Source organism: Pseudorasbora parva, chromosome 11 (assembly GCF_024679245.1).
Source record: "Pseudorasbora parva isolate DD20220531a chromosome 11, ASM2467924v1, whole genome shotgun sequence".
NCBI lineage: Eukaryota > Metazoa > Chordata > Actinopteri > Cypriniformes > Gobionidae > Pseudorasbora > Pseudorasbora parva.
Window position 1 is genome coordinate 31,523,788 of NC_090182.1, and position 13,204 is coordinate 31,536,991.

General features: G+C 46.2%; 1 protein-coding gene across 3 annotated transcripts in view; it reads right to left on the minus strand.

Annotated features, from left to right (window-relative positions):
- The window catches only part of arap3 (ArfGAP with RhoGAP domain, ankyrin repeat and PH domain 3), a 52,673-nt gene that overhangs the window by 30,885 nt on the left and 8,584 nt on the right, over positions 1-13,204 (minus strand). For 2 of the 3 annotated variants that reach the window (XM_067457795.1, XM_067457793.1), the window contains exons 2-3: positions 3,051-4,063; positions 2,872-2,918 (exon numbers count right to left, since the gene is read on the minus strand). In XM_067457795.1, the coding sequence (XP_067313896.1) occupies positions 2,872-2,918; positions 3,051-3,991 (988 nt within the window). In that variant the 5' untranslated portion in view covers positions 3,992-4,063. Of the gene's footprint in view, positions 1-2,871; positions 2,919-3,050; positions 4,064-9,594; positions 9,679-13,204 lie in introns of all 3 variants that reach the window. The other variant, XM_067457794.1, reaches the window with a different exon arrangement.

The following is a 13,204-nucleotide window of genomic DNA, read 5'->3' on the forward strand; positions in this document are numbered from 1 at the left end:
GAAAAAGTGTGGCAAAAAACGCTGCACAACGAGAAGAGGTGACCGGACCCTGAGGAAGATTGTGGAGAAGGACCGATTCCAGACCTTGGGGAACCTGCGGAAGCAGTGGACTGAGTCTGGAGTAGAAACATCCAGAGCCACCATGCACAGGCGTGTGCAGGAAATGGGCTACATGTGCCGCATTCCCCAGGTCAAGCCACTTTGGGCTACAGAGAAGCAGCACTGGGCTGTTGCTCAGTTGTCCTTTTTTTGGATAAAAGCAAATTTTGCATGTCATTCAGAAATCAAGGTGCCAGAGTCTGGAGGAAGACTGGGGAGAAGGAAATGCCAAAATGCCTGAAGTCCAGTGTCAAGTACCCACAGTCAGAGATGGTCTGGGGTGCCATGTCAGCTGCTGGTGTTGGTCCACTGTGTTTTATCAAGGGCAGGGTCAATGCAGCTAGCTATCAGGAGATTTTGGAGCATTTCATGCTTCCATCTGCTGAAGAGCTTTATGGAGATGAAGATTTTGTTTTTCAGCACGACCTGGCACCTGCTCACAGTGCCAAAACCACTGGTAAATGGTTTACTGACCATGGTATTGCTGTGCTCAATTGGCCTGCCAACTCTCCTGACCTGAACCCCATAGAGAATCTGTGGGATATTGTGAAGAGAAAGTTGAGAGACGCAAGAACCAACACTCTGGATGAGCTTAAGGCCGCTATCGAAGCATCCTAGGCCTCCATAACACCTCAGCAGTGCCACAGGCTGATTGCCTCCATGCCACGCCGCATTAAAGCAGTCATTTCTGCAAAAGGATTCCCAACCAAGTATTTAGTGCATAACTGAACATAATTATTTGAAGGTTGACTTTTTTTGTATTAAAAACACTTTTCTTTTATTGGTCGGATGAAATATGCACAAAAAAAAATGTGATAATATATGACAGACATAATGCTGCAATGTGTTGTTTATGTGACTATAACTAGGCTATAATCAGTGTACAAAAAAACTAAACAAACATTGCACATCCCGGAAGCAGGTAGTGGCTTCAAAGATGGGGGTAATAATTTGGCAGGGAGTTGCCTATTGTTAAACCAAATTCTGTGACCCAATGAATTATGGGAACGTACACAAAATGTAGTGATGGTAGGATTAGCTCAGTACAGCCCCTACTACGGTCACATAATTCGGTGGGTCAAACAATTCGGCACAACAATGGAACCTCCTTTTCTGCAGTAGAAATGAGCAGAATGGTTAGAGAACAGACACTACCCCGAGAACCTGCACTGGAACCATGTCAGAGAAAGAGAGAGTTCCTTCACACAATTCTTTTCAAAATATCATTGTTCAGAAAAAAAGATAAGGAAGTCATACATGTTAGGAAGTAGGCAGGGATGGGCAGTATTTCAAATACATGTATTTAAAATACGTATTTGAAATACAAAATACTATTTTGTATTTTGTATTTTAAAGCCTTTGGAAAAAATCGAATGTAATTTGTATTTAAATACATTTAAGATGAGTATTTTTGTATTTTCAAAATACTCAAAATACTTTGAGCCAGGCAACCTCTTTATCAGGAGCTGTTTTCATGCATCTACTAGTTCAGACCAGACACGCCCCTCCCCCCAACATTCATTCAGGTGAGCTGCAGCTGTACAACCCTAGCCTGACAAGCCAGACCCACATCAAGATGTTTGGTCTGGAAACTCACCATAGACAGCTCAATCCGAGGGGCGGATAAACGGTTGTCTTTCAAACTCCCTCTGCACGCGATAGGATAGCGCTACAACCATCAAGAGCAACGTGAAGTGGAGCTCATTGATAGATTAAACATTCGCCGTATCCGGTCGGCTAAACTCCGAACACATCTTCCCTTCTTCAGAATGACTTCAGTGCCGTTCTTCGTTCTTTTCTCAGAGAAAAGCTTAACTCAAGTCTTCCAAAGTCACGGCCAAAGCTGATTCGAAAGACCGCTGTTCGCCAGCTTCTGTGTTTACTAGAAGCACGCAAACGCAACTCTGCCGTCATTATGTTAAGCCCCGCCCACCGACTCTATACACGATGTGATTGGCCCGACCAGAGATTGGTTTTTACAGCTCAGAAGTGTATTGAGAGTTGCTAGACGGCACTCGTGGCAGATTAGATTTGCTGCCGCTAGGGTGCGTCTAGATTTCTAGGCTAGTACAACCCAGCCTTGGATCGGCAACTTTACAAAATTGTTGGAATAAGGTGAGGATGTCATGGTCAATACTACTTGTTGATTAAAGTAGCTTGTCAAATGTGTTTGAAGTATTAACATTACTGCATGTTAGGGATGAGTGATATCATATGACAATACATATCGTAGATTCGTAGCAATAATATAAAATGTGAATCGATGGAACTTTTTCTAAATCATTTACAAAGATAGGCCTATTGGGGTAATCACATATATCTGTGCAGCTTTTAGTGGGCAGGAATAATTGGAATGTTGGAGTGGAAAAAGAAGTGAGGGCGAATGAGTTATTGACGTAATTTGTGTTATTATAACTGCCGCTAAAGGAAATTCAAATTCAAATTGAAAACAAAAGTTTCTAAGCAGTTGCACACATCTAAATGCTTTTTGGCCTTCAGAATAGGCCCAGATAGATTACAGCCTAATATGGATACCTTCACTGAATTGCCAATTTCACATGTATTTGGTGTATTTTCAAAATACAAAATACTGTATTTGTATTTAAATACATTTTTCCACACAGTATTTTGTATTTGTATTTAAATACATTTTCCTCACAGTATTTTGTATTTGTATTTTAAATACATTTCCATGTATTTATGCCCATCTCTGGAAGTAGGAATACATTTCAGGTGAGTAAATCATAAAATGTTGTGTGTTAATAAACCTACCAGACGTGCTTTTGGGTGTTTCAGTTGAGTTGGACTTTTCTAAAGTGCTATAGGATGAGAAAGTTTAATTAGTTGTGGTGGGATAGTCATAAAATCAAAAATAATCTTTCAAATTAAATGGTATGGTATGGTATGCTCAGCAAAAAAATCTAAATTTAAATTCAGATTTAATGGTTTACCTATGATTTTCAGTGGATGGGCTGACCCGTGGAGGAGGAACGGGTAAAGAGCGACTCCAAAACACATGTGGAGTGCCTGGTAAAGTGCCACAGTAGATTTCATTAGAGACCATCTCTAGCCCTGAGCAGGGAGGACTTGGAGGTGAACCGGGTGTGTTGGTGAAAGGAGAGCACTGATAACTAGAGGGGGATTCAGGTGGGGTGCAGAGGGGTGGGGTACTGAGATGCTCTTGGTCCGACATTCTCCTGAATGTGGATGGGGGTATTCCTCGATTTAACCTAGGGGGCACCGGGGGTAAGGGTCCACCAGTATCTGGGCTTGAAGTGGTATTACTCAAACCTGGTTCACAAGTAAATTTTTCAATGGTGTCTGTACTGGACGCAGTAGAGGATGAATCTTCTGCAACTATTAGAAGTGGATCCTGAGATGACTTTCGACAAGGTTGCACTTCATGCTGTGTTGTTAAAGAAAACGTCTCTGCTCTTAGTTTGTGAAAGACAGTTCTTGGTTTTGGTATAGGCTTTACAACACTGGTGGTACGCTCTGAGAGTGAGCGTTTCACTTGTGCACAAAGATTCGGGGCAGAGCTGTTATGTAAGGTTTCTAAAGAGTTGCCAGGATGTCTTGAAGTAGAAAGAGGCTCCACATTGACAGGGGTTACCTCGTGAATAGCGGACTCTGAATTACAGCGATCTAGCAAGGGCTCTTTCCTTTGATGCTGACAGATCAGCTGAATGTGCTCGACCAGTTTGAGGATACGCTTCCTGTGGCCGGTGGCAGTGACTCCCACCCTGTTCAGAGCGACATTGTCCACATGACAGAAGTCTCGGGCGAGGAGAAAGCCTGCCTGACGGAAGTGGTCCAGATATCTCTCGAGGTGGATGGAAGCCAACAGGTCCTCTGCATCTGAGCATGGACCGATTGTTGCCATAGTGTGCATGGGTGCTGTTTAGGCTGCATGCAAAACAGCAGCAGTTCCAGCCGAGAGCAGCAGATGACACCAGTCCTTCATCTGTAAAAAACAAAAAAGACTTTATGGTTATTGGTTACTTGAAAAAGACCTCTTTCATCCACCAAAAATTGTATCCACCCTCAGTGTAATAAATTAATAATATGTCAATTACATTAAATAACAAAAAGACTAGACTATATTTTTACATAATTAATAATAATATTAATAATAGAATAATAGTTGTAGTATTAAAAATGTATAATAAAATAACTAGTGATGGTCGGTATTATGACATGAATTGTTACCACGGCATAAAATGTCTATTGTTAGAGATTTTGCTGCATTGTGTTTATTGCAGTAGCAAATAGCCCCCTTATTGGCAAACGCTATTTTCACTAACTCTGCCCACTCACATCTGGTGGGCCAGAGAAAATACCAGAAGACGTTGGATTGCCAGCAGCAGCAATAATGCAGGGGTATGGAAAATACTTTCATTATAGTGTCACGTTACAGACAAAGGAAATGGTGCGAGGACTCAAGTGCAGAAAAGGATATATATTTATAACAAATAAAACATAAATACAAAACAAACACCCACGAGGGGGCAAAACACATAATAGAACATAAACTAAAACTCAAAACATACCAACAGAAGTCACTGGGGGAACGGGAGACGCAGACATTACACAAGGATCCAACACAGACTGACAAACACAAGGAGCTTATAAGGGGAAGAAATCAAGAGGGAACAGGTGGGGCAAATTAACCAATAATCAGATAACAAGAAGGGCGGGGTTGACAGTAGACCGGAGACATGACAAAACCCACATGTGCACACAAAACAGGACAGGCATGTGACATTACCCCCTCCTTAAGGAGCGGCTACCAGACGCTCCACTAGGGACAGGGATGGGAGAAACAGACCAGGGCGGGACGGGAGGGGCTGACCAGGGCGGGACGGGAGGGACTGACCAGGGCGGGACGGGAGGGACTGACCAGGGCGGGACGGGAGGGACTGACCAGGGGGGCACGGGAGGGACTGACCAGGGGGGCACGGGAGGGACAGACCAGGGCGGGACGGGAGGGACAGGGGAAACAGACAAGGAAGGAACAGACAAGGGAGGGGCAAACAAGGGAGGGACAAGGAAAACAAAAAGTTCAGGAGGCCATGGTGGCACACAAAGTTCGAATGACCAGGGCGGCCCGCCGAAGTCGGGAGGCCCACCGAGTTCAGGTGGCCGGGGCGGCCCGCAGAGTTCAGGCGGCCAGGGCGGCATGGGTAGAGCAGGGCGCCAGGGAGGCGCGGTGAGAGCAGGACTCCTGGGTGGTGCGGTCAGTGCAGGGAGCGCCAGGGAGGTGCGGTGAGAGCAGGACGCCTCAGAGTCGCACGGAGAGCAGGACGCCTCAGCGGCGCACGGAGAGCAGGACGCCTCAGCGGCGCACGGAGAGCAGGACGCCTCAGCGGCGCACGGAGAGCAGGACGCCTCAGCGGCGCACGGAGAGCAGGACGCCTCAGCGGCGCACGGAGAGCAGGACGCCTCAGCGGCGCACGGAGAGCAGGACGCCTCAGCGGCGCACGGAGAGCAGGACGCCTCAGCGGCGCACGGAGAGCAGGACGCCTCAGCGGCGCACGGAGAGCAGGACGCCTCAGCGGCGCACGGAGAGCAGGACGCCTCAGCGGCGCACGGAGAGCTGGACGCCTCAGCGGCGCACGGAGAGCTGGACGCCTCAGCGGCGCACGGAGAGCTGGACGCCTCAGCGGCGCACGGAGAGCAGGACGCCTCAGCGGCGCACGGAGAGCAGGACGCCTCAGCGGCGCACGGAGAGCAGGACGCCTCAGCGGCGCACGGAGAGCAGGACGCCTCAGCGGCGCACGGAGAGCAGGACGCCTCAGCGGCGCACGGAGAGCAGGACGCCTCAGCGGCGCACGGAGAGCAGGACGCCTCAGCGGCGCACGGAGAGCAGGACGCCTCAGGGGCGCAAGGAGAGCAGGACGCCTCAGCGGCGCACGGAGAGCAGGACGCCTCAGGGGCGCACGGAGAGCAGGACGCCTCAGCGGCGCACGGAGAGCAGGACGCCTCAGCGGCGCACGGAGAGCAGGACGCCTCAGCGGCGCACGGAGAGCAGGACGCCTCAGCGGCGCACGGAGAGCAGGACGCCTCAGCGGCGCACGGAGAGCAGGACGCCTCAGCGGCGCACGGAGAGCAGGACGCCTCAGCGGCGCACGGAGAGCAGGACGCCTCAGGGGCGCAAGGAGAGCAGGACGCCTCAGCGGCGCACGGAGAGCAGGACGCCTCAGGGGCGCACGGAGAGCAGGACGCCTCAGCGGCGCACGGAGAGCAGGACGCCTCAGCGGCGCACGGAGAGCAGGACGCCTCAGCGGCGCACGGAGAGCAGGACGCCTCAGCGGCGCACGGAGAGCAGGACGCCTCAGCGGCGCACGGAGAGCAGGACGCCTCAGCGGCGCACGGAGAGCAGGACTGCTCAGAGGCGCAGGGAGAGCTGGGCGCCTCAGGGGCGCAGGGAGAGCAGGGCGCCTCAGCGGCGCAGGCAGGGCGTTGGGGAAACTTCTCCAGTCCAGCAGTATCCACCGGCACTGGGACCACCGGAATACGATCTGCTGGCATTGGGACCACCGGAACATGATCTGCCGGAACTGGGACCACCGGAACACGATCCACCGGCACAGGGACCACCGGAACACGATCCACCGGAACTGAGACCACCGGCACACGATCCACCGGAACTGGGACCACCGGAACTGCCTCCGGGGCTTCGGATAAAGCCCTGTGCTCCTTCCACGCATGCAGGACTGCCACCACAAAGCATCCCATCACAGCCCTCCAGGCCGTTTCCGGACTCGGGACCACCGGAACGGAGTCCACCGGCACAGGGACCACCGGAACACGATCCACCGGCACAGGGACCACCGGAACACGATCCACCGGCACAGGGACCACCGGAACACGATCCACCGGCACAGGGACCACCGGAACACGATCCACCGGCACAGGGACCACCGGAACACGATCCACCGGCACAGGGACCACCGGAACACGATCCACCGGCACAGGGACCACCGGAACACGATCCACCGGCACAGGGACCACCGGAGCACGATCCACCGGCACAGGGACCACCGGAGCACGATCCACCGGCACAGGGACCACCGGAACATGATCCACCGGCACAGGGACCACCGGCGCACGATCCACCGGAACTGGGACCACCGGAGTGGTGGATGACACCCTGTGCTTTTCCCAAGCATGCAGGACTGCCACCACAAACCCTCCCATTACGGCCCTCCAGGCCATGTCTGGACTCGGGATTCCCGGACTCGGGACCCCCGGAACTGGCACCGAGGGAGAACTTCTCTGCTGAGTCCTCATAGTATGGTTGGATCCTTCTGTCACGTTACAGACAAAGGAAATGGTGCGAGGACTCAAGTGCAGAAAAGGATATATATTTATAACAAATAAAACATAAATACAAAACAAACACCCACGAGGGGGCAAAACACATAATAGAACATAAACTAAAACTCAAAACATACCAACAGAAGTCACTGGGGGAACGGGAGACGCAGACATTACACAAGGATCCAACACAGACTGACAAACACAAGGAGCTTATAAGGGGAAGAAATCAAGAGGGAACAGGTGGGGCAAATTAACCAATAATCAGATAACAAGAAGGGCGGGGTTGACAGTAGACCGGAGACATGACAAAACCCACATGTGCACACAAAACAGGACAGGCATGTGACATATAGCCACTGCCTATTTATATAGCGCTTTTTACATACAGATTGTTTCAAAGCAGCTTTAATAGGAAAATAATGGTTGTACAGCAACTCTAGAAGAAAGTTGATGTCCAGTTTAAGCAAGTTCAGCGCTGATTCAGCACTATATAAAAAAAAACGTAACAAAAAATGTATAAAATTATTCATAGTAAATATCATTAGATTTTAATTTAGGGGCCGCTTACAGTTTTCAACTGAAAAAAATGATTTTTTTAAAGTATTCTGGCTGTTCATTTGCATCTATATTGTAATATATAGCATTACTGACACTTCAGGCACAACCATCATGATAATAATAAGGATGTGCTGCACGAGTACTTGAACGTGGCAGCAACAATCGATCAAGAAAACAATAATCGCCGTGACGTAATTTTTTTTAACGTTTTTTTCTGATTGATTATCGCGCCATTTTGGAGGGTACCTGAGGTCTGATTGGTAATGTTAGGACATCACACCTTCCAGACCAGCGAAATAAAGGGAAACTATGTATTTGAAAGTGATCAGTAATGCCTGGAATCACTTTGATATTAAAAAAATACAGTTACGTGCAAGATATGCAGAGCCAATGAGCCATAACGTTATAATGAGAACACTATAGTAATGGAATATTGTAAATTCTTATGGCTTTCTAGGGTTTCAACATTGTTGTTATGAGAAATGCACACATTCAGACAAACATGGTCATTATTATTATTATTATTATTATTATTATTATTAATTATTTTATTGTTATTTTACAAGCAATGTGCCTAAATGAAAAGGCAACTGGAAATTTTAATCTTACAAAACAAAATGTGTAATGTCCACCTCTAAATTTGATGAACGAAAGACATGCCGGATATTTGTAGGGAGGTTAATGGTCTTCTTTTTTTTTTTTTTGACAAAGAGCATTTTTCAACGGGCCGAGACTGAATTACCCTGACATTTCCAGACAAGGCCATGACCCCCCTCATAGACTCTTAAAACCACTGCATTGGAACAAAAAAGTCAGTGACTGATTAAAACAAATCTTTGTACCATTTGAAAATTAGCATTCAGAGTCAAAACACATGGGAACATTGCACATCATGATAAACTGTAACAGAGAGCATATGCAATGAATGACAATACTATTTTTAGAAGCCTCCATTCATTAGGGGACAACTGTTGACAATGTGGTTCACACAAGGGAACTAGCAACAGTCGAGGAAACAGGCTACATCAGGGTGGGCCTGGGAGAAAATCTGTGTGGGTGGGGCAACGCTTGTTCGGCAGGGGTGGCATAACTTCAAGAGTGAGACTGAGAGAACGCTTTCTATAAACATTACTGACTGTGTGTCCTAAAGAGAGAGAGCACTTGAGAACAGTGGCCTACGAGGAATCTCAAGGCTACGAGTGGCAGACGGCCAAACCCAGGAACAGTGGGCTGCTCCATTTCATGACCTCAAAAAGGGGCGGAGCCTGATGGGTGGGTGTGATGATAGGACAAACTCCCATCACAGAGTGTACAAATCCACAAAGGATTCACACTGTTCTCTCTCAAGGACATCTCAATAGGCGGTACTTATGAGCACGTACGGTGCCACTTTCTATTTGTGGCAGAGATGAAGCAATCATACATCACTCTACCTCAATTATAAAACACAATAAAAGTCAGAAATGTTTTTAAAAAAAAGCCTTGATAATGCCGACGGGGTCTGTTTCACTCAACAACACCGAGTCCGAGTGGAAAAGAAGAAGTTAGAAGGCCGTTGAAAAGGGTTGATGAGTCATATCCTCGTCTTCCTTTGTCTGGACTCTGGATGCTAACCTTTGGCTCAGGCACTCTGATTCACCGGATCCCACGCTGAGGGGGGAGGCAGGAAGCTTGTGAGGAGGACTGATAAAGTGTGACCTGAGGAAAGGAGAGAAATGGGTCTGGGTGTTTTCTTTTTCCCCTAGCAGCAATGCAGGAAAAACTCCCTTCAGCAAGACTGTCATCATAAAGCCAACAAGTGGCAAAACATTTGCAATTAATTCATCCCAGATTCCTTAATCTACAGACTATGCTCAAATTTGTTCCATAGATTATTTCAGCCTTAAGGTGACCTGATACCGTTTTCTGGGGACAGTCCTGGTTTTTGGTGTTCTGTCCCCAGAAATGTCTTCATTTTAAAACAACCAAAACAACCCACAAATGCATTGCAAAACCAGACCAACATACAGCAGCCTGCTGGTGGTTATAAAAGCAATCGTGAAGCAATTATTTTTTCCAACAAGATGGCGTTATGAGTTATGCTGACTTTACTTAGTCACACGTAACTACTTTACGAAGACGCAACCTGGATGAGAGCAGAGCGCCAGTATCATCAAATATCAAAATAAATACTGTTATGTGTTATCGCTTTCAATATAGTTACATACTAACTGTTCACACAAACATTTTAATTCTGTTATTAATTACTCAACCTCATGTCATTCGAAACCCATAAGATATTGACTCAAGGGGTTCAAACTTAAGTCTATGAAGCGATAAAAATACGTTTTGTGCGGCAAAAACAAACAAAAATAATGTCTTTGTTAAACAATTTCTTCTTGTCCGAGTCAGTCTCTTACACAGTTTACATTGGCCAGCTCCTACGTCATCATCACACACACACACACACACACACGTGCCGTGCTTCTCACGTGAAAAGCATCAGCCAATGGTAAGCCAGGGTGCTGGCATCGCTCTGACATAACTCAGAAGCACTGCACTGTACTACTTACTACTGCATATGAGACTGACGCAGACGTAAGGAAATTGTTGAATTAAGTCATTATTTTAGTTTGTTTGTTTTTCCCACAAAAAGTATTCTCGAAGATTCATAACATTAACTTCAGCGCTGAGAAGATGAATCTGTATTTAACTTGGGTCATTAATATAGTAGAAATGTGAAATTATTTTTTAATTTGGTGCTTTCTAGACTGAGAAAAGACAGAAAATGTATTTTTGTCTCATGGGGATGAAAGACAAAAATTCCCAGACTGCTTCGCTGCCCTGCGAGGCCACTGCCAAAGCCATCGCTACTGAATCACTGTGACAGGATCACTTTCCCACCGTGTTTATTTTCACAAAATCAGTTCAGTTAGAGAACAGACACTACAAAACTGAACGTGTCGGTTAATATAATGAGTGAGTCGCGCGTGAGTGTCACAGCACAAACGCAGCAGGAGAGATTTACATTCATTGTGATCAATGAGCTGAATGAGCTCTCGTGATGAGAGCTGAGGTAAACGCGACCGCGCTCGTGGCATACAGTCACAGCGCATTTAGTGTGGCACATTTTCAGTTCATGCCTTTAAAAGCTTAACCTTTAATAGGGTGACCAGACGTCGCGAAACATTTGGGACAGTCCCGAAATCTACACTGTTGTCCCAAATCCCGAATCTGGCCCTAATTGTCCTGAAAATTATACTAAAGCAAAATCTTGAGTAGTTATTGTCTGATAAACATTAAAAACTGTCTTCAGAGGTTGAGGCGTCCTGCAACCTCCCCCCGCCGGCTGCTCTGTGTTCTTAAAAAAATACTGTAGGCGGTATGTGCTGACGTCAGGCCTTCACAACCTAGGTAGGCTATAGCTGTGAATTTAAAGTTGTATTGTTTCTATAAATGTATCTTATTAATCTATATGCACAAAGACAATACAACCTTTTTGTCCCCATTTTGTTTTTATCCTTGATGAAGAGAGCGCAAGTTGCTGAAATACAGAAAGGTCTGATTCACGCACTGTTACTTACAACAGTCATTGTGTTTTGTTTTGTTTTTCACAATAGCATTTGAGTTCATGATTTTAACGTAGTCTTTTTTTGTGGCAGACTGTTGATCTTTGAATACAAATATGTTTGGTTCAGGTTTGAAATTCATTATCTTTTATTATGTGCTAAGGCTACGCAGTTGTGTTTTGTATTTATTTATTTATTTATTTATTTATTTATTTATTTATCAATCAAACCAAAAAAAATCAATAATTATTAATGTTGATAATATTATAGGGAACACACAACACTTTAAAAACTAAACATTCAAAAATGTAGTGTCCCCATTTTTTTATTAAATGAGATTTCAGTGTTATGTTGAGCACTCAAATAGGAAATGTCCCTAGTTTCCATATCATAAATCTGATCACTATGCTGTATGTTATTAGCCTGACAAGCCAGACCCACATCAAGATGTTTGGTCAGTAAACTCCCCATAGACAGGGCTCAATCCGAGGGGCGGGATAAACGGTTGTCTTTCAAACTCCCTCTGCACGCGATAGGATAGCGCTACAATCAACCAGAGCAACGACGGTGAAACAGAGCTTGTTGATAGATTAAACATTTGCCGTATCCGGTCAGCAAAACCCTGAACACATCTTCCCTTTTTAAGAATGACTTCAGTGCCGTTCTTTGATCTTTTCTCAGAGAAAAGTTTAACTCCAAGTCTTCCAGAGTCGCGGACAAAGCTGATTCGAAAGACCGCCATTCGCCAGTTTCTGTGTTTACTAGAAGTACGCAAAGAAACTCGGTCGTCGTCATTATGGCCCCGCCCACCGACTCTATACATGATGTGATTGGCCCGGCAAGAGTTTGGTGTTTACAGCTCAGAAGGGTATTGAGAGTTGCTAGACGACACTCGTGGGCAGATTGTCCGAAACCTGCAAAATGCTGCATTCGGAGGACACATTTCAATGCAGGAAGGCATCGAGCCACGTCCGAATCTATTGTTTGCTTCACTTCCTGTCTCCTGAGATACCTTCATCTGATCGATTTTTGAAGGCAGCGTACATATGTCCTTCGCTGCCTTTGATGTCCCACAATCCTGTGCTTTCCATTCAGTGACAGTTGAGCTGGGGGAAAAAGATGGAGTCCAGAAGTTGCGTTTGCGGGTCAGTTTGTGTGTAAATGTAATTTTTTTACCAACATATTCCACTTCTGATATCATTTTACTACTATAGTAATTAAATATGTTTAGTTATTCACCAGAGCTCTCTTTATTTAGCTGTAGATGATTAAACTGTTACACTGCCTTAGAAGTCTGTCCGAAATTAGTTTTGTAAGGCGCCTTCATGCACAAACGCTGCCTGCAGAGTCATTGTCTGATGAGGCAGCGAGGCAATGAGTCAGCTGCCTAGGTTTTCGGACGCAGCCTAGATTTTTGCCGCCGCTAGGGTGGGTCTAGATTTCTAGGCTAGTATGTTGTTGTTCTTTGTAAATGTTTACATTTATAATTAATGTTTGAAAATCTATGTCATGGTAATATCTGCCTACTGAACTGCACCTGATCTTCTCTCTTGCCTCTATTTGCCCACTGATTTATAATACTTGTGAATATTGTTTGAAGCCAAAAAAAGATGTATTGTTGTGTTGTGAGGGATTTTATTTGCACTACCATTCAAAGGTGTGCGATCACTGATCAG